General features: G+C 44.8%; 2 protein-coding genes across 33 annotated transcripts in view; both read left to right on the forward strand.

The window, feature by feature from the left end:
• Nucleotides 1-27,674, forward strand: part of LOC106604876 (protocadherin gamma-C5) — a 190,867-nt gene that overhangs the window by 116,186 nt on the left and 47,007 nt on the right. The window contains exon 2 of one of the 32 annotated variants that reach the window (XM_045718208.1): nucleotides 15,905-16,180. The exons of 25 other annotated variants lie outside the window; for them this stretch is intronic. In XM_045718208.1, coding sequence (XP_045574164.1) covers nucleotides 15,905-15,997 — 93 coding nt within the window. In that variant the 3' untranslated portion in view covers nucleotides 15,998-16,180. Of the gene's footprint in view, nucleotides 1-553; nucleotides 3,372-3,414; nucleotides 6,333-15,904; nucleotides 16,181-17,347; nucleotides 21,155-27,674 lie in introns of those variants that run through there. 6 more of the 32 variants (XM_014199986.2, XM_045718205.1, XM_014199990.2 and 3 more) reach the window with 6 other exon arrangements.
• Nucleotides 23,593-27,566, forward strand: LOC106604879 (protocadherin gamma-C5). Its single transcript, XM_014199995.2, has 2 exons — nucleotides 23,593-26,687; nucleotides 27,187-27,566. The coding sequence occupies exons 1-2, from the start codon at nucleotides 24,237-24,239 to the stop codon at nucleotides 27,199-27,201; spliced, it is 2,466 nt and encodes an 821-aa protein (XP_014055470.2). The 5' UTR covers nucleotides 23,593-24,236; the 3' UTR covers nucleotides 27,202-27,566.

Raw genomic sequence — 27,674 nt, forward strand, 5'->3', positions numbered from 1 at the left:
CTCAAATACAATGGTGTAAAGTGCTTAATAAGTAAAAATACTTTTAAGTATTACTTCAGTAGTTTTTGGGGTATTTTCTTTACTATAAATATTTTTGCCTACTTTTACTCCACTACATTCTTAAGGAAAATAATGTGCTTTTAACTCCATCCGTTTTCCCTGACACCCAAAAGTACTCGTTACATTTTGAATGCTTAGCAGGACAGGAAAATGATCTAATTCACACACTTATCAAGAAAACAACCCTGGTCATTCCTACTGCCTCTGATCTGGCGGACTCACCTGCTTCGTTTGTAAATGATTTCTGAGAGTTGACGCGTAACCCTGGCTATCCATGAAAAAAAAGAATAACTAGAACATTTTGCTTTGCTTAATATAAGGAATTTAAAATGATTTATACTTTTACTTTTGATACTTATTAACTAAATGTAAAACCTAATACTTTCAGACTTTTGCTCAAGTAGTATTTTACTGGGTGACTTTCACTTTTACTTGAGTCATTTTCTATTAAGGTATCTTTACTTCCACTCAAGTACGACAATTGGGTACTTTTTGCACCACTGCTTAAATATAAGGTAAATGGTCACTGTTATCATGCCTTTATAACAGTGCATACGTATTGGGGTGTGGATATGCGTATATTACGCATGGTTGAAGAGCATATGTGTTTTGCATATTGTGTGTGTACTTTACACTCCTGAACTCAGAGGGACGCTGTTGGTCAGTGTGTTGCAGTTTTAGAGCAGATTTGCAGTAGTACCTCCCCCATCATCTCGATATATTAGAGAGAGAAAGATCCGCACGCAGAGCGCTGTAGTCCGGGTTACAGAGAACACTAATCACGGATACCCCGAGCTGCGATTCTTTTGTTCCAAAGTGGTGGACTTGGGGCACATCTTTCTTGGATTTTTTATACCACGAAAGCTAATGGAATTTTACAGAATTACTTACGGATTATAACGTGTGCAATCTTTGAGAAAATGTCGGACAAAACAATGACACGGCAAGTACTGTTGTTTATCTCGGTCCTCTCTCTCAGTTCAGTACACGGGCAGGTCAGTTACTCCATTCCGGAGGAAATGGCGAAAGGCTCTTTAGTCGGTAACATAGCGCAGGATTTGGGTTTAGATATCAAAAGACTGAAATCAGGTAAAGCTCGTATTTATACTGGAGACAGCGCAGAATACATCGAGCTGAATAAAGAAAGGGGAGTTCTCCTTATCAGAGAGAGAATAGACCGTGAAGCGCTCTGCGGACAGACGACGCCTTGCGCACTGCATTTTCAGATTATTCTGGAGAATCCAATGGAGTTGTTTCAAATAACTATAGAGATCACAGACATCAATGACAACGCTCCGAGCTTTAAAAAGAATGAGAAACGTTTTGAGATCAGCGAATCAGCTGTGATTGGATCTAAATTCGTGTTAGAGAAAGCCGGGGATGCAGACATAGGTTTAAATGGTCTTCAAAGCTACTCGCTGAAACCCACAGACAATTTCGATTTGAAACTGGAAAATCAGGTCGACGGGAGTAAAAAAGTAGAAATGGTTTTACGGAAACCTTTAGATCGAGAGAAACAGGAACAGGTATCTTTAGTCTTAACTGCTATAGATGGAGGAGAGCCTCGGCTGTCTGGTACTGTGCAGATACACGTCACTGTGTTAGATGCGAACGACAACGCTCCGGTTTTTACGCAGCCGGTTTATAAGGCAACTATAACAGAGAATTCCCCCAAAGGCACCTATTTGACGACAGTTAGTGCATCTGATGCAGACAAAGGCTCAAATGGTGAAGTGTCTTATTCCATATCGAAAAATATGGATAGTGTATCGGACATTTTTCATATACATGCAAATGGAGAGGTGACATTGGTCGGCATGGTTGACTTTGAAAAAGCCAAACATTACCAAATAGATATCGAAGCAATAGACAATGGTGGTCTATCAGATTCCAGTAAGGTAATAGTTGATGTTATCGACATCAATGACAATGCTCCAGTAATCAGTGTACTTTCGATATCTAGTTCAACACCAGAGGACTCACTTCAAAATAAGGTCGTAGCTATGTTCAGCGTCCACGACCCTGACTCTGATAGTTACGGGCAGGTACACTGTGGTATAAATGAAAATATTCCCTTCACCATTAAATCTACATCTAATGGATTCTATAGCCTAGTAACTGACAGTGACTTGGACCGAGAGAGAGACTCTGAGTATAACATCAGTGTGACGTGCTCTGATGAGGGCGTGCCCTCGCTCTCCAGCAGCGTCACTCTCACCTTACAGATATCAGATGTGAACGACAACGCGCCTGTCTTTGAGAGGAGCTCATATGAGGCCTACATTATAGAAAACAACACACCGGGCCTCTCTATATTCACAGTGAAAGCCAGAGACGCTGACTGGAACCAGAATGCCCGTGTTTCCTACATACTGGAGGACTCCTCGGTTAACGGAGTGCCAGTCTCCTCATATGTGTCCGTTAGTGCTGATAGTGGAGTCATACATGCAGTGCGCTCTTTTGACTACGAGCAGATCAAGGATTTCCAGTTCCGCGTAAAAGCGCAGGATGGAGGCTCCCCTCCTCTCAGTAGCAATGTGACTGTGAAAATAATGATCCAGGACCAGAACGACAACGCGCCTCAGGTTCTGTACCCAGTCCAGACTAGCAGCTCTCTGGTGGCTGAAATGGTGCCTCGTTCAGCAGATGTGGGCTATCTTGTTACTAAAGTGGTGGCTGTTGATGTGGACTCTGGGCAGAATGCCTGGCTCTCGTATAAACTGCAGAAAGCGACAGACAGGGCGCTGTTTGAAGTGGGATTACAGAATGGTGAAATAAGAACTATACGCCAAGTCACTGATAAAGATGCTGTGAAACAAAGGCTCACTGTTGTAGTGGAGGACAACGGGCAGCCCTCTCGTTCAGCTACAGTCAATGTTAACGTGGCGGTGGCGGACAGCTTCCCTGAAGTGCTCTCGGAGTTCACTGACTTTACGCACGACAAGGAGTACAATGACAATCTGACTTTTTATTTAGTCTTGGCTCTGGCTGTAGTCTCATTTTTCTTTATTGTGTCCATCATAGCCATCCTGTCAGTGAAATGCTACAGATGGAGACGAGATCGCATGTTTTACAAATCCAACGGGAATCTCCCAGTTATTCCGTATTACCCGCCCCTTTACGCAGACGTTGGAGGAACAGGTACTCTGAGACACGTGTATAATTACGAGGTGTGTGGAACGACTGACTCCAGAAAGAGTGATATGAAATACGTCAGACCTTACAGTCAGAGCGTCATTAGTCTGGACGGAACACAGACTCTCCCCCACGCGCAGAGGGACACACTGATCAATGATGACGGTGATAACCAGGTGAGAACATCATCGGCATATATTTTCTTTTTCATGCGCGCTACGGTTTGAGTCATCAATGGCGTTTGATTTCAATCAAAGGTTTAAGCCTCCATGTGTCGATATCAAAAAAAGAAATGTATCATACAAAACTTCTGATGAAGGCAAGGGTTTTTGACGTTTGCAGGGGTTTGGACATTTCACATTTTATCATTTTCATTTCTGCCTGTTATATATCATCTAAAACATCGTTGACAATTTATGGCATTCTGCTATTCATTTGTGCAGATATTTCTGCAATATGTATTCATCGCTCTAAGGGTCGCTGTTGGTTAATGTTGGATGTAAGGCTCGGGCGTTAGTAGATCCCTCCCTCTCCTGTTTCAATCAAAAACAGTGCAGCGGACTCCCCTTCTATATTATAAGAACTAGCCTCTTAAAAGAGCGCACACAATCGTTGGGGACGTGTTGGTGACACAATATTCGTTATTGTGAAAACGTTTTTTTTTTTTAAATCGTATTGTTTTCATCCTGACGAGTCTGATGATGGACGTTCTTTGTTGTCATGGCGCAGGGAGAACCAGCTCGCGGACATGGACATGGCAGACATGGCTCGTGCTTTTTATCTGTCTCTGTGGCGCAGGGGTAGCGCGCGCCCAGGTCCGTTATTCCATCCCAGAAGAGATGGCGAAGGGCTCGCTCGTGGGGAATATCATGCAGGATCTGGGTTTGGATGTTAAAAGGCTGAAATCTGGTCGAGCTCGGATCTTTACCGAGGACAGCAGTGAGTACATCGGTCTGAATACGGATAAAGGGACGCTGGTGGTGAAAGAAAGGATAGACCGAGAGGAGCTGTGCGCCCAAGTGTCTCCCTGCTCTCTGCATTTCCAGATCATCGTTGAAAATCCGATGGAACTCCATCGAATTGATGTGGAAATATTAGATATCAACGACAATGCTCCTGCTTTTGAGAGGAACGAAATCAGATTCGAGATAAGTGAATCTGCTCCTCCCGGTGCTCGGTTCTCGTTGGACAGTGCTAAAGACCCCGATGTAGCCATAAATACTCTCCAGACATACCAACTGAATCCCACCGATCATTTTAGATTGAACACCCTGTCTCGTCCTGATGGGACAAAATATGTCGAAATGGTTCTTCAGATCGCTCTTGATAGAGAAAAGCAGGAAGAGCGTCAATTAATCTTAACTGCTTATGATGGCGGGACCCCGCAGAAATCTGGCTCAGTCAAAATCAACGTAATTGTCTTAGATGCAAACGACAATTCTCCAGTGTTCAGCAAGTCTGTGTACAGGGTAACCTTACCAGAGAATGCATCAAAAGGCACCGTTGTCTTGAGAGTCAGTGCAACTGATGCAGATCAAGGAGCAAACGGTGAGGTGACGTATTCGTTTTCTCGGAGTACTGGTAGTAGCGCGTCAAGCTTGTTTAATGTTGACACATTTTCAGGCGATATTACAGTCAATGGCATGCTTGACTATGAAAAAGTAAAACATTATGAGATAGATGTGGAGGCTGCAGACAAAGGGGGTTTAACAGACACCGGTAAAGTGCTTATTGAAATCACTGACGTAAACGACAATGCACCAGTGATTAGCGTAATTTCCTTCTCCAACCCTATTCCCGAGGACTCTGCCCCGGAGACGGTCATAGCCATGCTCAATATCAAGGACTTAGACTCAGGTAAAAACGGTCAAGTGAAGTGTTCTATTAGTCCTGATTTACCATTCGGTATAAAGTCATCCTCTACAAATTTCTACAGTTTAGTTTCTGATCAGGCATTGGACCGTGAAACTGTGTCTGAATATAACATAACAATAACAGCCGCTGATGAAGGGTCTCCGCCTTTTTCCACTAATAAGACAGTGACACTGAAAATATCAGATGTGAATGACAACGCCCCCCTGTTTCCACGACAGTCGTACACAGCTTACGTTGTTGAGAATAACCCACCTGGAATGTCAATATTTTCTGTCAAGGCCAGTGACAAAGACTCTGGCAACAACGCGCATATTTCATATTTGCTCGATGATTATCAAGTAAATGGATGGTCGGCGTCTGCGTGCGTTTCAGTGAATGCAGAGAGTGGGGCGATTCTTGCTGTGCGTTCTTTCGATTATGAGCAAATGAAAGAGTTCCAAATTCGCGTAAAAGCGCAGGATGGAGGCTCCCCTCCTCTCAGTAGCAATGTGACTGTGAAAATAATGATCCAGGACCAGAACGACAACGCTCCTCAGGTTCTGTACCCAGTCCAGACTAGCAGCTCTCTGGTGGCTGAAATGGTGCCTCGTTCAGCAGATGTGGGCTATCTTGTTACTAAAGTGGTGGCTGTTGATGTGGACTCTGGACAGAATGCCTGGCTCTCGTATAAACTGCAGAAAGCGACAGACAGGGCGCTGTTTGAAGTGGGCTTACAGAATGGAGAAATAAGAACCATACGCCAAGTCACTGATAAAGATGCTGTGAAACAAAGGCTCACTGTTGTAGTGGAGGACAACGGGCAGCCCTCTCGTTCAGCTACAGTCAATGTTAACGTGGCGGTGGCGGACAGCTTCCCTGAAGTGCTCTCGGAGTTCACTGACTTTACGCACGACAAGGAGTACAATGACAATCTGACTTTTTATTTAGTCTTGGCTCTGGCTGTAGTCTCATTTTTCTTTATTGTGTCCATCATAGCCATCCTGTCAGTGAAATGCTACAGATGGAGACGTGATCGCATGTTTTACAAATCCAACGGGAATCTCCCAGTTATTCCGTATTACCCGCCCCTTTACGCAGACGTTGGAGGAACAGGTACTCTGAGACACGTGTATAATTACGAGGTGTGTGGAACTACTGACTCCAGAAAGAGTGATATGAAATACGTCAGACCTTACAGTCAGAGCGTCATTAGTCTGGACGGAACACAGACTCTCCCCCACGCGCAGAGGGACAAACTGATCAGTGACGTTTCAGAAAGTCAGGTGAGCATTGTAACTTACCAGTGGAAAAAAAACGAATATCCTTGTAACATGCTTACAAGAACAGGTGGTTAGCTAGGCCGTACATGTACCTACTAATTATACACACATCTTTGTGTGTCAACTTTGATAACAGAATGGTGCCTGTACCAGGTATTAGGTCCTCACATTCCGCTATACGCACCCTGGAATAATACCCTTTGTGATATAGGCAATGGTGGAAAAAAGTACTCAATTGTTATACTTAAGTAAAAATACCTAAATAGAAAATGACGCAAGTGAAAGTCACCCAGTAAAATACTACTTGAGTAAAAGTCTAAAAGTATTTGATTTTATGCACAGACAGCACCATTTTCTTGTTCTTTATTTATTTACGGATAGCCAGGGGCACACTCCAACACTCAGACGTAATTGACAAATGAAGCATTTGTGTTTAGGGAGTCCGCCAGATCAAAAGCAGTAAGAATGACCAGGGATGTTCTTTTGATAAGTGTGTGGATTTAAAAAAAGAATATATGTCCTGCTAAGCATTCAAAATTTAACGAGTACTTTTGGCTGTCAGGGAAAATGTATGGAGTAAAACTTAGTTCACTACATTCCTGAAGAAAATGATGTAAAAGTTGTCACAAATATAAATGGTAAAGTAAAGTACAGATATCCCCAAAAGCTACTTAAGTAGTACTTTAAAGTATTTTTACTTAAGTACTTTACACCACTGAATATAGGCTACCATAGTGTTGCCAAAGACTGCCTTGTGAGCCAAAACAGCAAACCTATTTTTACCGGTATAGAGACATGATCTTATGGAATACGGCAGGTAGCCTAGTGGTTAGAGCATTGGACTAATAACCGGAAGGTTGCAAGATCGAATCCCGGAGCTGACAAGGTAAAAATCTGTCGTTCTGCCCCTGAACAAGGCAGTTAACCTGCTGTTCCTAGGCCTTCATTAAACATAAGAATTTGTTCTTAACTGACTTGCCTGGTTCAATAAAAACATATAGGGACATATAGAGCACTGCTGGTGAAGGGGCCACACACAGTAGATGAATAAAGGACTGTGGCTGGACTGGGCTGTGGAGAAGCATCACTGCAGAGGTTTTTTTTCTCGCTCTCTCACACACATTGCACTATTTTTCACTGACCTAGTTTCCTCTCTCTCACACGCCGCCGTTATATTCCTGTCTGTGAACTGTGCAGAGGATGAGAGAGGGATGAAGGGCGGGAGAGGAGATCATATTGAGGAGTGGTAGGGAAGGAGAGAGGAAAGGGCTTTAGAGGTGGAAAACGTGATGACTGAAGGATTTAGGATGGAGAGAGGGAGAGGCAGTAGCAGGGAGCCCGGAGAGAGGGAGAGGCAGTAGCAGGGAGCCCGGAGAGAGGGAGCGGCAGTAGCAGGGAGCCCGGAGAGAGGGAGAGGCAGTAGCAGGGAGCCCGGAGAGAGGGAGAGGCAGTAGCAGGGAGCCCGGAGAGAGGGAGCGGCAGTAGCATGGAGCCCGGAGAGAGGGAGCGGCAGTAGCAGGGAGCCCGGAGAGAGGGAGAGGCAGTAGCAGGGAGCCCGGAGAGAGGGAGAGGCAGTAGCAGGGAGCCCGGAGAGAGGGAGAGGCAGTAGCAGGGAGCCCGGAGAGAGGGAGAATGCGGGGGAGGGGAGGAAGAGACCGTGTTGTAGTTTACCTCATCCGCCGTTCATGCGCAGCAGCACCCGCGTTAGTGATGCACGGCAGCCATTTTGCACCACAAGCTGCAGGGTTTGCAGAGGAAGAGGTTATGAGGAGAGCATAAGGTGGGAAGGGGTTGGCTAAACGACTATAAATAATTGAAAGGGTTGAGGTTATGCTTAATGAGGCAGATAGAAAGCGATGTATGGGGGAAAGATGGAAGAAGTGAGGGAAAGGAAGCTATATGAGAGCTCAGCAAAGGCAAGAGGAGGAGAATGAATGAGGTGGAGCGCTGAAGGGAAAGAGAGAACAAGAGAGGAGGAGGAGGGAGATGGAGAGACAGAACGATAAGAAGACATTGCTCCATTTCTGAATATGGTGCAGGTCACATGTTTGCATCACTGAGGAGAGCTCTGTATTCATTTTCTTCTACCCCTCCTTCCCCCCTCTCACCGCAGACAGCATCATAAAGGGCTTATAATAGCCCCGTGGCCCGCAGGCCTCCATATTTACTGGGTAGCACACACACACAGGAGAGGAAATGCCCTCCATATGGCTCTCGCATGCATCCCATAATACTAACCCCACACCCCAGGCCACCGCCACACACAGGAAGTAATCAGGACAGCCGATAGGCTACCTCCTAATATAGGTGACAGTAACCCTCATTTTCACAAGGTTGCGATGCTAGTACAGGTCAATGTGAGTACATACATTAGTAGGTTGTAATGATGTTGTTGTAGGGGTAGAGATGTTATGTAATGTTAGATGGTGGTGGTGCAGTTGACCCAGTTGCAGTGGGTGTACGTCTATAGATAGGTGGTGTGGCAGAATCACTGGTGCATGACCGATAAAGGCACAGGCATATAGGCTGTCTACCTGGTATAATTAAGCAATAAGGCACAGGGGGGGGGGGGGTGTGGTATATGGCCAATATACCACGGCTAAGTGCTGTTCTTATGCACGGCGCAACACGGAGTGCCTGGATACAGCCCTTAGCCGTGGCCATATACTAAAAACTTCTGAGGTGCCTTATTGTTATTATAAACTGGTTACCAACGTAATGAGAGCAGTAAAAATACATGTTTTGTCATGCCTGTGGTATACGGTCTGATATACCACAACTGTCAGCCAATCAGCATTCAGGGCTCGAACCACCCAGTTTATACGGCATAGGCTCAGTAAGAGTGTGTGTTCACTGTTTATGTGTAGAAGAGTAGCACATGGCTCTCATAAACATCTGGCACGACACAGAAATGCTTGAGGTTTTATTGAGGAAACCTCTGTCCCTCTGGAAACAGTCTATCATCATTATCACCCCACATCTGTGTCCACTTTGTCCATTTTAACCACATTTTACCACTAAACCCCGGTTCTCAGGCTCATTAGCGAGGAAGGCTTTACTATGGACCGTAAATCCGGGAACTCACTGTGTGTCTGTGCGGGTCAGACTCCACCGACCCATACACCCCTACGTCCAGTCTGGTTCAGTTCAGTCCAGTGTATCCATGTGGGAGACCTATGATTTCTTGCTTCTGGTTCTGATCCCCACTTGGATGAACTCTGAACTGTAGAACAGTGGTTTTCCCTCTGAGGAAGGATTTAGCAAACCACTACCTTGACAGCCATTTTGGATCCCACCCTGAGCCAAGGGCCTGTAGTTTCCTGACCTTGTGATCATCCACAGTGCCATGGGAAGAAGCTGCTTCCCCACAGCCCCAGGCTGTTGCTCATACTGTGCTTCCTTCCTCAACGGCCCAGCCGTCTGGTGTGCAGCTGTTTCTGCAGCAGTGCGTTGCTATGATTAACGTTGGATGTTGGATTTTTGAGCAGTGTTTATGATTGGTGTGTATGGTGATCAGGATGCACTGAGCTGTGTGTGTTTCTTAACTAGTATTCTGGAAAGTGGGGTTGGAAGATCTAATCTGCTTCCCCAGCTTCGCCTGCCCCATCACAAGGTCCTTGATTAGATATCAGGCATATCTGGTAGATTTGTGATTGACCTCATCCTCTATCACACACATCTGCTCACACTCAAACATTCTCACTCACTTCACTGGGAATCTGCTATGGGGAGTTAAAACAGCACTGCTGGGTTTTTTTTTACCAACTCTAGCCATAAGTCTGTGTAGTAGCTTTGTGTGATGTGATGTAAGGAGAAGCGGGAACAGGGAGTGAACCCATCCATTATCCATTCCTTACACCCTCTGCAACTTTTATGGAATCACTCAAACAGTATGAGGTCATGTCAGTTCAGTTTTGGATGATGGAGGCCATTGGAGGGAGGTAAATCTGCCTGTTCTGTTCTGTACCCCTGAATCTTAACATCTTTTCACTCGGTCTATTCCAGTCATTACACTAAACCCCCAGGCTCTTCTCCCTGGCCTGGCAGTAGAAGTGTCCTGTTTCCCTGCAGTGTCCTTGGATGTGTGCTACCGGGCCCAGGCTGTGTCTCAATAGTCTAACGCAGCTTTCGGTCCTATCGGCCCAGGCTGTCTCTCAATAGTCTGGAGCAGCTTCCTCTCATTTGTCTGTCTGCACTGATGTGAAAGAGAGGGTCAGGTAGCTGAGATATAGCTGAGATATGCTATACTGCGTTCACCTATCCTATGTTTTCAGGTCTCTGAGGGTGAAGGAGAGCGGCAAGTAGCCTAGTGGTTAAGTGCGTTGGGCCAGTAACCGAAAGGTTGCTGGTTTGAATCCCAGAGCCGGCTAGGCGAAATATCTATTGGTGTGGCCTTGAGCAAAGGCACTTAACCCGAATTGCTCTTGTAAGTCGCATCTGCTAAACGTATGGAGAGGAAGCTACTTCAGACCTTTGCGGTGTACTCATAAAGAGAGAGAATGACTGGTGGTCTATCATGCAAAATATTTCCTCTGTGTGCAGGCCTGAATAGAAGCGAGGCAGTTTTGGCTCTGATGATGGGGCAGATGTCCTCTCGACACTAACACCAGATGCGTTTTGTTTTTCTGGATGTCTAGCCCGCATTTTTTGTACTTGATGCACATGTGCTTCCCTTTTCAGCTAGCTAAAAGCTAGCCAGTTGGAGTGTGTGTGTGTGTGTTCTTCTGTTTGTACCACCGCACGGTAAAGCAACGCACGAGTTGAACATTTTTAACGAATGCTGTACACAGAACGCACCGCAGCCTAGTGCGGCATCCTCAATTTAACGGCGTGGACTACTCCGTAGAACGAGTGACTTTCGCCGGAACGCAAAGAGTTTGACGCATCTGGTGGACATGAGACCTACGGGCTCTATTCAGCGTGCATGGCCGGAAGTTCACTGTTACAGCGTGAACTTCCGCGTAAGCGGAGACTGCCTTCACGGTAAACGCCGCATATGTCGGCTCAATCAGAAATGACCGTTCAAATATTAGCGCGCAATCTGTACCGCTTCAGCCTGGCCTATTGAGCAATGTACATGGATCTGGACACTTGCATACATTAAGGACAGGCCTACATACTCCATCCAAACACATATTATATTGTTGTAGGTCAGTGGTACCCAAACTCTTTCAAACGGGCCCCCGTTCCATCATTGGGAAACATACATGGGGTGGAGAGAACATATTGCAGTTGAAAGCTCATTTGTGTGTTCATGTGTTGGTGATGGAATGAGTAGAAGGGAGAGTCGGTCAAGGACTGATTCGGACAAGGCGCTAAATGATATGACAAGCGATAGTTTATTCAGAGTGAAGATATTTGGTACAGCGTGCACGGACTCGTTCCAGTAGCTCTGAGGGAGCCAGCGGAAGAGAGCCCCTAAAACAGTTTGTTTACATGTTTTATACAACACAGAAAGTAGGTTGAGTCTTGAAGTCCCGATCCTCTGGTTGGCTCAGGTCCAGGCGTTGTCACCGTCGATTGGCTCCATCTGTTCATGCGTCTTCCTGCGATCTTGCACAATGTTCTGATGATGTTAGGTTTCTGTCAAATCTTCTAAGTCTGGGTGTGAGTGCCTTGGATAAGCTATGGCTTGTGTGTGTGTGTTCCTGTTTTCACAGGGTCGAGCATGCCAGACACTGTTGCTGTTATCACGAGATGGGGCCCCCCAGGCTTGTGGTTGGGCCAGTTCCTATTATGTGCTGCAAGTGGAAACATCAGTTTGCTTGTGTAAGCTGCATTGAGACATAACTAGTTGGTTAGTGGAAAACATGTGTAATAGCTGCAATTCATGGTAATAACGTTTGTTAGCTTGGTGCATGTTAGAGGCACACTAAGTAGAAAATCTTACAAATTCTTACACATGTGATATCTGATTGACACAAACGTTACAACAAAATCAATGGGTTAAGAAAACCTAGCTAAGAAACGTAAGCAGACATGGGCTAGTTGACCTGGGCATTTCCGACAAGTTATAAAACGCTCTCTAAGGTATACAATGACTGATATAAAAAGAGAGCCGCTGATGCATTACCCAATTTCAACTTGCAACTTGTGTATTGTACTCTTACAGCTTTCAAGACTAAATGGACTGCCCAAATGAGTTCCTTTAAAACAGGAAAGTGTGTGTGGGCTCTATTGATATCTACGCACTGATTGTTTGTGTTTGGATATATGGTTGTTACTTTTCCAGTAGTGAATGAAGCCTGGTGAGTTTTTACAGGCTGATCCTCTGGAAAGGATTACACCAGGGATTATACAGGGCAGTGGAACAGTGGGGCTCAGCCAGACTTGTCTTATACGTCACACACACACACTCATACACACCGTCGGAGTCGCACACAATACACACTGCGACGCAACGCACACATTTGCACAATAGCGGCACATGCACAGCATACACACACACACACACACACACACACACACACACACACACACACAAACACACTGTGTGTGTGTGTGTGTGTGCATAGCTGTGTATGACGCTGTTCTGGTCTGTCAGGCTGGGTAGACTCACCACTGCCATTTTTCTGTGATCTGAAAACCAGGTCGAGTGATTCATTCAGTCAGACCCTGAGGCTGAGCCCTGACAACCACCAGCAGGAAGAAGGAGTTACTGTGGGGTATGAACTATATGCTTATTGTGTATGTAATCATTATGACTATTATGGTGATCACAAGATGGTCATTGATGCCAGTATTAACAGTGGTCGTGTCAATGATGCCAGTATTGTCACGATCATCAGTGATGATGTCTATGGAGAAAGGTCATAACAATAGTGATGATTTTGATTCAACATGTACACTGAATATACAAACATTAGGAACACCTTCCTAATGAGTTGGCCCTCAGAACGACCTCAATTCTTCGGGGCGTGGACTCTACAAGGTGTTGAAAGCGTGCCACAGGGATGCTGGCCCATGTTGACTCCAATGCTTCCTATAGTTGTGTCAAGTTGGCTGGATGTCCTTTGGGTGGTGAACCATTCTTGATACACACAGGAAACTGCTGAGTGTGAAAAACCCAGCAGTGTTGCAGTTCTTGACACAAACCAGTGCGCCTGGCACCTACTACCATACCCCGTTCAAAGGCACTTTAATATTTTCTCTTGCCCGTTCACCCTCTGAATTGCACACATACACAATCCATGTCTCAGTTGTCTCAAGGCTTAAAAATCATTATTTAACCAGTCTCCTCCCATTCTTCAACACTGATTGAAGTGGATGTAACAAGTGACATCAATAAGGGATCATAGCTTTCACCTGGATTCAGCAGGTCAGTCTATGTCATGGAAAGAGGGGGTGTTCTTAATGTACTCCGTGTATGTTTGTAGCAAGGAATGTTTGTTGGCGAGCTGTATCCTTTATTAGGCACTGTGGATTTGTCTGTCCTTTTCTCTCCTCTTTCTTTCTGTTCTCGTTGTTTCTCTGCTTCCCTCCCCTCCCCCTCTCCAGCTGCACCATTCTGCTGCAGTGAGTGAGAGAGCGATGGAGGAGAGAGCGCGAGAGCTCTCCTCTGTTCTGTGTATAAACCCACGGTGCATTCAGGCGTCCCAAAGTCACATCTGTGTTTCGCTGCGTGGTTTCAATCAGAAGAAGATGCTCTTTCTTCTGGTGAACAGGACTCTTCATGTAGCTAGTCAATATGGTAACACCGCTTTCCACAAGCCTGTAACATTCTTCTGTTAGACACGCCACTAACTTTGTTGGCATCTTTGTGAGTGATACATTATTATAAGAAAGGACAGGAAGGTTCATGGGTAATCTGTTCATTTTTCTCTTCCTCCCTCCATGCTGTTTTTCTTACAGCTCCTTTTTTTTCTTGGCTCTCTGGAAGAGAGGTGGGATGTGTTGCCGTAGCAACAAGCTGACTCACTGTCAGGACCGTACCATTGTGGTTTGGTCCACAGGGGGGCAGCAGTAGACGCAGGGTCTGGTGTCAGATAGGATACAGGCAGCTGTTGGTTTAAAGGGGGCAGACACACCCCTGTTTAGGACACAGAGGTGCAGTGTCCTCGGGCTCTGGCCTGGATTGGTAGGGGAGGGGGGAGAGAGAGGGTGTATGACAGGGTGGGGTGGGGGTAGGTTGAAGGCTCTACCTCTCTGTTTCCGTAAAATGGACGCTGCCCTGGCCTGATTGCCTCTCACTGTTGCTCTGACTGGGACTGTGAAAACACTGTCTAAAATAAGTCCACAAGGCTCTGTGGAGGTTGTGCTGTTTTATTATAGGGTGTACAGTTATTTCTTATTGACTGATACATGTGTATTCTTGTGTGTGTGTGTGTGTGTGTGTGTGGCTGTGCACAAGAACTCACATGTACACATTGTGTATCTAACATAGTGGTTATCTGTGTTATTATAATGATCGCATTCATATAACTCCTATTCATATTCACTGTAACATTCCAGCTATAGGGTGTGTTGACCATCGTTGGCCGAAGCTTCGTTCTGCCTTGTCTGGAACGCTGAACACACACACACACACACACACACACACACACACACACACACACACACACACACACACACACACACACACACACACACACACACACACACACACACACAGCGTGAAAGCATCTCCTTAATTAAGCATACAGCATCCCTGGGCATCGCCTAGAGTCCCTCTGCTGTTGCTGTGTAGGAGCTGTTCCTCTGCAGCATGGCAGTGTGCTGTACTGCAGTGTAGTGATGTTATCCTGCCGCTCTGGGAGAGAACACCCCCCATGGACTCATTGTGTCTGAAATGGCAACCTATTCTCTATATAGTTTATTACTTTCAACCAGCTACCCATAGGGCTTTGGTAAAAAAAAGAGAAGAGGGTACCATTTGGGGGACACACTTAGTCTCCTTCAAAATGGTGCTATCATCGTCCTGGCTGGGACATGCAGATGAGATACTGCACTGCTCATGCTCCTGTTACAGAGGGACTGGGCCAATTGTTGTATTTCTCTTTATTTATTAAGTGTTCTTCTCCCTCCCTCACTCTCTCTCCCCTCCCCTCTCTCTCTTTCTCTGCTCCTCTATCCCTATGTGTCATGCCCTATGCTCTCTACTTCCCTTTCTCTCCACAAATGAACAAGCACACCTCACAAAATGCAACAGGAGACACAAGCGAAGACACACCGTGATATCGGAATTTGACTGAATAACTATTTTGTTGTTTGCGTTGCGTTTACGTTCGCCCACCTTTCTGTGCCACACACACGCAAACAGACACATAAACGAGACACACCTGTGACACATAACGAGCTACGGCGACGGCATTCTGGGACGTCATCATTAGGGCACATATCACAGGTATCGCAATGCAAATCGACACAGTCACCACCTCTGGAACCAATCGAGGCTACATTACCAATGTAAGGTGAAGGGTGAGTATCAGGGATGTCTCTGTCCCGGGACTCTCTTTTGTCTGCTGATCATCCATCTAAACCCACGTCTCGTTTGTCTCTCTGTTCTTCTCTTCCATGTCTTCCCTTCGCTGCTGTTGCTGACGTGTCTCCTGTCATCCTCCGTCTCTCCAAACAAGGTAAGAAATACTTTCAGTAATAATGACTCCACCATTCACAAGACAATAGACAGTAAACACATCCATGACCTTACTGATTCTGACTGGAAGTAAGACAAACAAAAAGACCACCGCTGTGATCCGTAGACACATGCACTCAGCACTGACTGAGTGAGTGTTATTCCACTCACATTTGGGGGATGCATCTCACTTAACACTCCTGTTGTGTTCGTTTCATGTTAATTCATTCTGTGTTCCCGGTCCAAAATGACCGCCCCATTATAGCTGATTATAAATCCATAATAATACATATATTATCACCTAATGTTGTGTTAGATGTTTTTATCAACTTAAGTTCTTGTGAACATTTCAAGTTTTGAACTTCTATTTGCTATTTATGGCTTGTAGGCCTCATTGACCTGAGCTCATACAACTCGTTTTTGAGTAAAAAAAAAGCATAATGTATAGATTATTATTTTGACTATAACAAATACTTAGATGAAACATATTGTGCTATTTATCACAGACTACTTTGTGTCAAAGTTTAACAAGGACTCTCTCCTCCTCACCAGTGTCATGATCAAAGATATGATCAAGAGCCTCATATATAGTATATTGTTTGGTCATTGTGCTGCCACAGAATGAATTGTGAGCAAGGCCTCAAAAAAAGCTTTATATACCAGAGCTGTGAGAAAAGTTGAAACAATGTTGCGATTGTTTGTGAGAATACCAACAGGTGTGGTTCCCATGGGGGAAAGATTATATTGGGGAAAGGTTCCCGTGGGGGTTGCCATGGAAGCCAAGAAGGGGAGTGAGGGGTGTGTGTGTGTGTGTGTGTGTGTGTGTGTGTGTGTGTGTGTGTGTGTGTGTGTCTCCCAGACATGCATGTGGGGGTCTGGGAGAGGAAGTGTGTCCATCTGATGAATGGGCATGTGCCTGAACTCAATTTTTCCACCGGGAGTGGACAAAGTCATGGAACCTTATGACAATCAGATTAAATGAACTACATTTCAGAGAGAACTTGTAAATCGGTCCAATTCGACCAGAACACAGCAGGAGGGTTAACATAATATGCATATGGACATAATAAACCATTTATTTGAAGCAGAATATAAAGCTTAATGAATCTGGGTAGCATTTTGTTTGTGGATGAGGTTTGATATGTGGGCCGAATCATCTGGTAGAGTTGAGTTGTAATATAGATTGGGAAAATGTACATGACAAACTTAAATCTCTGTAATAAATAAAACGGAGAGAGAGAGAGAGAGAGAGAGAGAGAGAGAGAGAGAGAGAGAGAGAGAGAGAGAGAGAGAGAGAGAGAGAGAGAGAGAGAGAGAGAGAGAGAGAGAGAGAGAGAGAGAGAGAGAGAGAGAGAGAGAGAGAGAGAGAGAGAGAGAGAGAGAGAGAGAGAGAGAGAGAGAGAGAGAGAGAGAGAGAGAGAGAGAGAGAGAGAGAGAGAGAGAGAGAGAGAGAGAGAGAGAGAGAGAGAGAGAGAGAGAAAGAAAGAGAGCCGCTCATTCCACCAGTATGCAGCAGCACGAGCTGGCCGCCTGTGTGGCGCTGTCCACCCGCGTGGTTCTGAAACACGCTCTAGAGCTCAGTGGCAGCATGCTCCCCCCTCTCCATCTACATCCGTGGCCTTGACGAGCACGGATTAACCAATAGCAAAGCTGATGCATTATTGTTTTCATATGAAGATACATTCGTTGTAGTATTGTGATATGATGTAGGTTACAGCTTGTGATTGTGTATAATGGTTAATGGTATCGAGTTTATTTATATATGTAATCTCTATTCAGCTCTCAGGTAATTAGTTCATGTCATGGAAATATTACAGTGGAGTGAATGAGTTCCAGGGTCTAACACATCAGATATGATTGACCAGTTCCTGGGTCCCAGGGTCTGTGTGTGGAGAGAGAGAGAGAGAGAGAGAGAGAAGCATGTCATCAGAGCAACCCTTTTCCTTTGCTCTCCAGACCTCCATACGGGTATTTTTTTTAAACCGGCTGTGCGATGTATTATTATTCTGAGCCACGTGGGTTGCTTTGACGACATACTCCTGCTGCGCTTGCTTTCTTTTACCACAGGACGGCAACGGAGAGCCTTTGTCACCCACACAGATATCAGGAAGCATTGAAACGGTGGGAATGCATATAGAATACTTCGAGAATAATGCTGTGTTGTGTGTGTGTGTCCTTACAGTCCCCGCGGTTCCATGAGTTGTTGCTTAATCCGTTTTTAAAAGGTCATTTTGCTGTTTGCTGGAGGAATCTGAGATGGAAGGGAGTTCCATACGATCATGGCTCTGTATAAATCTGTGCGTTGCCGTGAATTCGTTTTGGACATGGGGACTCTGACGAGACCCCTGGTGGCATGTATTGTGGGGTATAGATGGGTGTCTGAAAGGCTACTAATACTAAGTGATATGAATAGTATAGTAGCAGTACTAATAGTATTACACATTAAATGGAGTACTGTTTTTCTCTCATGTTGAATTGTTATGGTGCTTCATATGTTTCCCAATAGCTCGTATTTTCACTGTATAGCTTTAAATGACTGGTAAAATCCTGATTGGTAGCTTGTGTTAGGCGCTGTGCACCAATAGCATGCGGAACTGTACAAAGAGATCTACTCCCTCCCCCCAGCCTCAGCACCGTAAATCCCTTACAATACTCAGAGCTGGAGGAGCGAGAGGGACGCGCCTAGACACAAAGCGTCTCCATCACTGTAAAATATGAGAGACATTGACATTCGATTACAGATTGATTATCACCACTCCTTCCGAATTTTGGGTGAAATAATATATTGGTTTTGATGTGTCGTGGAACAATGTGGAATAGACTGCCTGTGTGGCAGGTGCTGCTTTGGTGGCATCATTTCTTCCTCTTGTGGACTACAATAGACGGACAGACTCGCTACACCATCCCGGAGGAACTGAAACAGGGCTCTGTGGTAGGAAATCTAGCCAGAGATCTGGTTTTGGGACTATCTGAGATTTATCGTCGTAAATTACGAATAACCTCGGAAGCTGGTAAGCAGTATTTCAGTGTGGATCTGGGGAAAGGAGAGCTGGTCGTCATTGAAAGGATAGACAGAGAGGAACTGTGTGGACGAAGAGTTCCGTGTATTTTGCCTTTGGAGATAGTGATTGAAAATCCCTTGCAGCTTCACCGAGTTGATATTGAAATACAGGATATCAACGATAATTCTCCCAGCTTTCCGACCAAAGAAAAAGTATTAAAGATTGCAGAGTCAATAAACCCAGGCGCAAGATTTCCACTCGAAAGCGCACTGGATACTGATGTCGCTGCGAATACAATACGCTCATACACAATTAACAAAAACGACCATTTCAAATTGAATGTCAAAAATCACAAGGATGGTAGCAAAACCCCAGAACTGGTCCTTGAAAGGTCTCTGGACCGGGAGAAGCAACCTATCCATAAGCTTATTCTCACCGCTGTAGATGGGGGGGATCCAGTTCGTTCAGGAACCTCTGAGATTAGTATCATGGTACTTGATATTAACGATAACGCACCGCAGTTTGAGAGACAACTTTATGAGGCTAATGTTAACGAAAATGCAGCACCTGGCACTGAGATTTTACGAGTAAAAGCGACAGACCCGGACGAGGGACTAAATGGGGAGATAGAGTACGTATTTGGAGAACAGACGCCAGGCTCAGTGACTGCATTGTTTGATATAGATTCTTCGACAGGAGTGATTGTAATAAAAAAAAAACTCAACTATGAGCAGACGAGCTTATATAAATTTGACATAGTCGCTAAAGATAAAGGCAACCCGGAGATGGACGGGCATTGTGATGTTGAATTTAAAATGATTGATGTTAATGACAATATTCCAGAGATAATTGTGACGTCTCTAACGACACCTGTTCCAGAAGATTCACCCATCGGAACCGTGATAGCTTTGATAGGCGCCAAAGACTCCGACTCGGGGGACAATGGGAAGGTGCGGTTAAGCGTGTCACCAAAGTCTCCATTCAAGTTGAACCCGTCCGTATCCAAGCATTACACACTGGTAACTAATGCTCCTCTTGACCGTGAGCGTTACTCTCAGTATAGTATAGAAATCAGTGCCAGTGATTCAGGGAAACCCCCTTTATCCAGCAAGAAAACAATCATTGTTGATGTGTTAGATGTGAATGACAATCCGCCGCTTTTCTCTCAGCCCTCGTACACCGTGTACGTGAAAGAGAATTACACACCAGGGAAACTACTATGTTCAGTCTCCGCCACTGATTCAGACCTGGGGGATAACGCGAAAACCTCCTACTCCATCCTAGAGTCCAAAGTGCAGGACGTCTCTGTATCCTCCTATGTGTACATTAACTCTGATAACGGTAGTATCTACAGCATGCACTCGTTTGACTATGAGAAAGTAAAGGTGTTTCAGATTCTGGTGCAGGCCAAGGACCACGGCTCTCCCTCTCTGAGCAGCAACGCCACTGTCCATGTTTTTATCCTGGACCAGAACGACAATGCCCCCGCTGTTATTTACCCCTCCGCTGCCCTGGGCTCGCTCTCTCACCAGAAGATGCCCCGCTCCGCTAAAGCAGGCCACCTGGTTACTAAGGTAACGGCCGTGGACGCAGACTCGGGCCATAACGCCTGGATCTCATATAAACTGGTGGAGGCCACAGACGCGTCTCTGTTCAGTGTCAATCTTTACACGGGGGAGGTGAGGACTAAACGAGCTGTGTCTGAGCAGGACGACTCCTCTCAGAGGCTGCTTATAGAGATACAGGATGATGGGGAGCCGGTCCAGTCCGCCACGGTCACACTGGCAATACTGGTAGAAGACGGGCTCCACGAACCCATCTTGGACCTCCGGCAGAAAGCGCCAGAGCCTAGCAAGAAAAGCGGGAGAATCACCCTGTATTTGATTCTCTCTCTGGCCTCGGTGTCCGTGCTGTCTCTGGTGACTTTTGTCATCTTAGCAGTCAAGTGCGTTAGAAACAGCAGGAGCAGCGGTAGTTGCTGCATGAGACGGGACGACTTGGACGGCTACAAGAACCCCAACAGAAACCTGCAGATCCAGCTCAACACTGACGGGCCGATTAAGTACGTGGAGGTCCTGGGAGGGGACATGTTGTCTCAGAGTCAGTCCTTCAGGTCCTGTCTCTCTCCCATGTCAGAGTTCAGTGATTTCACCTTCGTTAAGCCCAGCAGCACCACCGACTTTAAGGAGATGATCAACGTCCTAGACGCGTCTTTACCCGACAGCGCCTGGAGCTTTGAGAGCCAGCAGGTGAGAAGTGACGTATAATTTATTGTGATGATTAAGATTATCGAATGTAGGCTGTTTTATGACGTCAACATACAGTTTTTGAGTTGTAACATTACACAAATCAAAGCTAGATGTTTTGGCAGTATTTTCATGACTCGGTATTTAACAGACTCCAATCTGGGAATAAATGTGCCACTGACGTTTGTGTTCAGTTGTTATCATTTAAGAAATAGGTTATTTATTCAGTTTAAAATAATTAATTGTCAGTATTCATTCAAATGGTGCAATGATTCCCTTCAGTACAATCCATATTATCTTGTAATAATTTAGCATCCAACATAGGCTACTGGTAATTACTAAACCCCATACTCGTGCGGTTTGAATGATTTCAAAATATCCTGTGATGTATTTTAACCTGTTGGTTGTAATCCTCAGAGACCTTGTAATCTCTATTATTACTGCAGCGGGTGTTTTGCCTATCTGACTGGCTAGTGGACAACTGAGGGTTTTAGCACCATGGACAGCAACACTCCCGTTGAATCAACTGTGTGGTTTTGTGTGCGCGATGACAGACAGCATATTTTACTATTGCTGTGTGTATATATATATATATATAACACACACACACACACACACACACACACACACACACACACACACACACACACACACACACACACACACACACACACACACACACACACACACACAGTACCAGTCAAAGGTTTGGACACATCTGCTCATTCAAGGCTTTTTCTTTATTTGTACTATTTTCTACATTGTAGAATAATAGCGAAGACATCAAAACTATGAAAAAACACATATGGAGTCATGTAGTAACCAAAAAAGTGTTAAACAAGTCAAAATATGTTTTAGATTTTAGATTTATCCAAAGTAGCCACCCTTTCCCTTGATGACAACTTTGCACGCGCTTGGCATTCTCTCAACCAGCTTCATGAGGTAGTCACCTGGTATGCATTTCAATTAACAGGTGTAACTTTTTAAAAGTTAATTTGTGGGATTTCTTTCCTTCATACATGAACGTCAGTCAATCCGGAAAATGTCAAGAATGTTGAAAGTTTCTTCAAGTGCTGTAGCAAAAACCATCAAGCGCTATGATGAAACTGGCTCTCATGAGGACTGCCACTCTGCAGCAGGTATCCTCTGCAGTTAATTAGAGTTAACTGCACCTCAGATTGCAGCTGAAATAAATGCTTCACAGAGTTCGAGTAACAGATATCTCAACATCAACTGTTCAGAGGAGACTGCATGAATCAGGTCTTCATGGTCGAATTGCTGCAAAGAAACCACTACTAAAGGACACCAAAAAGAAGAAGAGACTTGCTTGGGCAAAGAAACACGAGCAATGGACATTAAACCGGTGAAAATCTGTCCTTTGGTCTGATGAGTCCAAATTTTAGATTTTTGGTTCTAACCACCGTGTCTTTGTGAGACCCAGAGTAGGTGAACGAGGGGCCTCCCGAGTGGTGCAGTGCTAGCTATGCCACTTGAGATCCTGGAGACCCATGGGGTGGCGCACAATCGGCCCAGCGTCGTCCGGGATAGGGGAGGGTTTGGCCGGCAGGGATGTTCTTGTCCCTAACTATCAATTGGATACCACGAAATTGGGGGGAAAAAGGGGTGAAAAAAAGAGTAGGTGAACTGATGTGTGGTTCCCACCGTGAAGCATGGAGGAGGAGGTGTGATGGTTTGGGGATGTTTTTCTGGTGAAACTGTCAGTGATTTATTTAGAATTCAAGGCACACTTAACCAGCAGGGCTACCACAGCATTCTGTAGCAATACGCCATCCCATCTGGTTTGCACAAGTGGGACTATCATTTGTTTTTTAACAGGTCAATGACCCAAAACACCTCCAGGCTGTGTAAGGGCTATTTGACCAAGGAGAGTGATGGAGTGCTGCATCAGATGACCTGCCCTCCACAATCACCCGACCTCAACCCAATTGGGATGGTTTTGGATGAGTTGGACTGCAAAGTGAAGGAAAAGCAGCCAACAAGTGCTCAGTATATGTGGGAACTCCTTCAAGACTGTTGGAAAAGCATTCCCCATGAAGCTGGTTCAGAGAATGCCAAGCGTGTGCAAAGCTGTCATCAAGGCAAAGGGTGGCTACTTTGAAGAATCTAAAATGTAAAATATATTTTTATTTATTTAACACTTTTATTATATAATGTAGAAAATAGTAAAAATAAAGAAAAACCCTTGAATGAATAGGTGTGTCAAGTTTTGGCTGGGACTGTGAGTATGTGTGTGTGTGTGTGTGTGTGTGTGTGTGGTGTATGTATATATATATATATATATATATATATATATATATATATATATATATATATATATATATATATATATATATATATACACACACATACTCACAGTCCCAGCCAAAACTTGACACACCTATTCATTCAAGGGTTTTTCTTTATTTTTACTAAATATATATATATTTCAGACTAATTGAAGCTCATTCAATATTTTATGTGAAGACAAACATGTATAACGGCATAAAAACAATGTGTCTCGATCCACGGGCTCTATTAAAATGTAAATGTTTTGAATGTTAGAATGTCTATGTGCAATGGAAGAATAGGCTTATATATATTTTTATCCTCGTTTACGCATAATTCTCTATACTTCTGGCTGCCGTTAATATTTTTTCACATGAATATGGACAGTATGTTATATTGGAAAATACAGTTACATTCTCCCCTCTCCCTGTTTTTTTGTGAGAGATAGAGTGCTAATAGAGGCAGGCTGCTGTGGCTTTAAGGAGTCTGTTCTGTTGGTCTGTTATTGGATGGTAGATATGTGCTCTGTGCACCAATAGCATGCAGAACTGTACAAAGAGATCTACTCCCTCCCCCCAGCCTCAGCACCGTAAACCCTTACAATACTCAGAGCTGGAGGAGAGAGAGGGATGCGCTCACATTCACGGAGATACACCAGAATCTAAAAACAACATCATTTCTGATATACAAAATTAATCGAAAATGCTAAATGGAATATACATTCTGGAGATGTATTTTGGTATGAAGCTCATTTTTATTGACAATATTTCAATGGGAATTGTGTTATAACGGATCAGGGATGACAAAGAGAATTGGATACCGAAACTGGAGATGGTTGGCTCTTTGGTGGCGTCATTTCATTCTCTTGTGGAGTACAGTAGACGGACAGACTCGCTACACCATCCCGGAGGAACTGAAACAGGGCTCTGTGGTAGGAAATCTAGCCAAAGATCTGGGTTTGGGACTCTCTGAGATGTTTGACCGTAGGCTGCATGTCGCCTCTGAGGCTGGTAAGCAGTATTTCAGTGTGGATGCGGGGAAGGGCGACCTGGTCGTCAATGAGAGAATAGACAGAGAGACTTTATGTGGACAAAGCGCCAGCTGCGTTTTACCTCTGCAGGTTGTCATCGAGAACCCGTTACAGTTGCACCGTATTGAGGTGGAAATACGCGACATAAATGACAATTCTCCTAATTTCTTAACAAAAGATCGTGTTCTGAAAATGGCTGAATTGACAGCTGTAGGCGCGCGTTTTCCACTGGAAAGCGCAGAGGACCCCGACGTGGGAAGCAATTCACTTAAATCCTACATTCTTAGTAAAGACGAATGTTTCAGTGTAAAAGTTAAAGACATTGAAGGAGGACGAAAAATCCCGGAGCTCGTGTTAGAGAAGCCACTGGACAGAGAGAAAAAAGCTGTCCATGAGCTGTTATTGACGGCTGTAGATGGAGGCACTCCGGCTAGGTCTGGAACGTCACAGATCACGGTCACTGTCCTTGATAATAATGACAACAATCCCGTTTTTCAGAAAGCTGTATATAAAGTACGGGTTCATGAAAATAGCGAAAAGGGCACTTCCTTGATTAAGCTTGAAGCTACTGACTCAGACGAAGGTGTCAACGGGGAGATAGAATATTCATTCGGCGAGCATACACTAGAGTCAGTGTTATCTGTGTTTGATATTGATGCAGTAACGGGGGAAATGTTTCTAAGAGGGGAATTAGATTATGAGAGTGCAGCTTATTATCGTATAGACATTACTGCTGTAGACAAAGGCATCCCAGAAATGGAGGGACACTGTCGGGTACAGGTAGAAGTAACAGACGTTAATGACAATGCTCCCGAAATTGTCCTCACCTCCAAACCTAGTCCAGTGCGCGAGGACGCACCGAGTGGCACGGTAGTGGCTTTGATCAGTGCCCGTGACCTAGACTCCGGTATTAACGGTAAAGTAACGTTACAACTTCCAAAAGGCCATCCTTTTAGTCTGAAACCTTCCTTTTCTGATAATTACGCACTGGTCACCAGCGGTGTTTTAGACAGAGAGAGCTCTTCAGAGTATAATATTGAGATAACAGCCACTGATTCGGGCTCCCCTCCCCTGACTACCAAGAAAACTATACCGGTCAGTATCATTGATGTCAACGACAACCCCCCTAAATTCTCTCAGTCCTCCTATAATGTCTATTTAAAAGAGAATGGACCACCAGGATCCATGTTATCCTCAGTATCTGCGTCTGACCTGGATTTCAGAGATAATGCCAAGATCTCCTACTCCATCCTAGAGTCCAAAGTGCAGGACGTCTCTGTATCCTCCTATGTGTACATTAACTCTGATAACGGTAGTATCTACAGCATGCACTCGTTTGACTATGAGAAGGTAAAGGTGTTTCAGATTCTGGTGCAGGCCAAGGACCACGGCTCTCCCTCTCTGAGCAGCAACGCCACTGTCCATGTTTTTATCCTGGACCAGAACGACAATGCCCCCGCTGTTATTTACCCCTCCGCTGCCCTGGGCTCGCTCTCTCACCAGAAGATGCCCCGCTCCGCTAAAGCAGGCCACCTGGTTACTAAGGTAACGGCCGTGGACGCAGACTCGGGCCATAACGCCTGGATCTCATATAAACTGGTGGAGGCCACAGACGCGTCTCTGTTCAGTGTCAATCTTTACACAGGGGAGGTGAGGACTAAACGAGCTGTGTCTGAACAGGACGACTCCTCTCAGAGGCTGCTTATAGAGATACAGGATGATGGGGAGCCGGTCCAGTCCGCCACGGTCACATTGGCAATACTGGTAGAAGACGGGCTCCATGAACCCATCTTGGACCTCCGGCAGAAAGCGCCAGAGCCTAGCAAGAAAATCGGGAGAATCACCCTGTATTTGATTCTCTCTCTGGCCTCGGTGTCCGTGCTGTCTCTGGTGACTTTTGTCATCTTAGCAGTCAAGTGCGTTAGAAACAGCAGGAGCAGCGGTAGTTGCTGCATGAGACGGGACGACTTGGACGGCTACAAGAACCCCAACAGAAACCTGCAGATCCAGCTCAACACTGACGGGCCGATTAAGTACGTGGAGGTCCTGGGAGGGGACATGTTGTCTCAGAGTCAGTCCTTCAGGTCCTGTCTCTCTCCCATGTCAGAGTTCAGTGATTTCACCTTCGTTAAGCCCAGCAGCACCACCGACTTTAAGGAGATGATCAACGTCCTAGACGCGTCTTTACCCGACAGCGCCTGGACCTTTGAGAGCCAGCAGGTGAGCACTGTAGTGACGTGTAGTTTAATTGTGACACTTGGCTATTGATAACAACTTATGTCCTGTATTCTGCTCTGTGATGCTTGTTCATTTGTGACGGATAGGCTATCAGCCATAGAATTAGGAATTAGAATCCTTGGAGATCTATACTGAAGCCATAGTATTGTAGTTTAATAGGATCTCTGTACTCTCCAACCATGAAAAGATGTCTACTTCATAAGTTTGCCTTTCTGGTGGTATTTGGTTCTGGTCTTTCTGATTTATACGGAAAATATCTTGGCAGTAATTGGCTACAAGGTTATAATTGAAAACATGTATTTATTGTAGTTTCATGAGCTCAGCACAAGAAAAAATGCTCAAATGGTGTGTTTTTTAGATGAATCCAAGTTCGCATGTGTATTATTTAGCAGCTGACATATGGCCGAGTTTATATTGGGCCTATTGAGTACATACAAAATATCAAATTACTTATGGTTGTGCATGATGTTTGCTCTATCAGGGATCCGTTATCTAAAAGGCTCAGGATTTCAGCACCATTGTTGTGGATAGCGACACACTCTGGTTGCTGAATCAACTGTGCGGTTTTGTGGAAGCGACAGCAAACAGTTTGAGAGGTCGAGACAGAGAAGGTAAACAGAGACATTTATTTTTTCAGAATAAGTGCTGCTCAGTTAATATTTATATAAACTCTGCATATATAATGTTCACGTAAATATTTTTGGTATATTTGTTTTATCCTGTTTTACATGTTTACTCATTCTTTAGGCCTAACTAAATTCTGTCCTTACTAATGTATTTATTATACCACCAATATTGATAGTAGGGGAGAGTGGGGTAAATTGAGCCGTTTTTATGTCCAGCATCACTCTGTAAATAAATAAAATTAAATAAAAAATAATAAAAAAGGGAAATATAGTATTATTTCTAACAACGATACAGTATCTACATATATTTCAGGATGTTGTGTATCGCTGGAAATAATCAGAA

The sequence above is a fragment of the Salmo salar genome, chromosome ssa05, assembly GCF_905237065.1.
Source record: "Salmo salar chromosome ssa05, Ssal_v3.1, whole genome shotgun sequence".
NCBI classification, from domain to species: domain Eukaryota; kingdom Metazoa; phylum Chordata; class Actinopteri; order Salmoniformes; family Salmonidae; genus Salmo; species Salmo salar.

Coding starts and splice junctions, on each gene's coding strand:
- LOC106604879 (XM_014199995.2), top strand. CDS start 24,237: ATGACAAAGAGAATTGGATACCGAAACTGGAGATGGTTGGCTCTTTGG.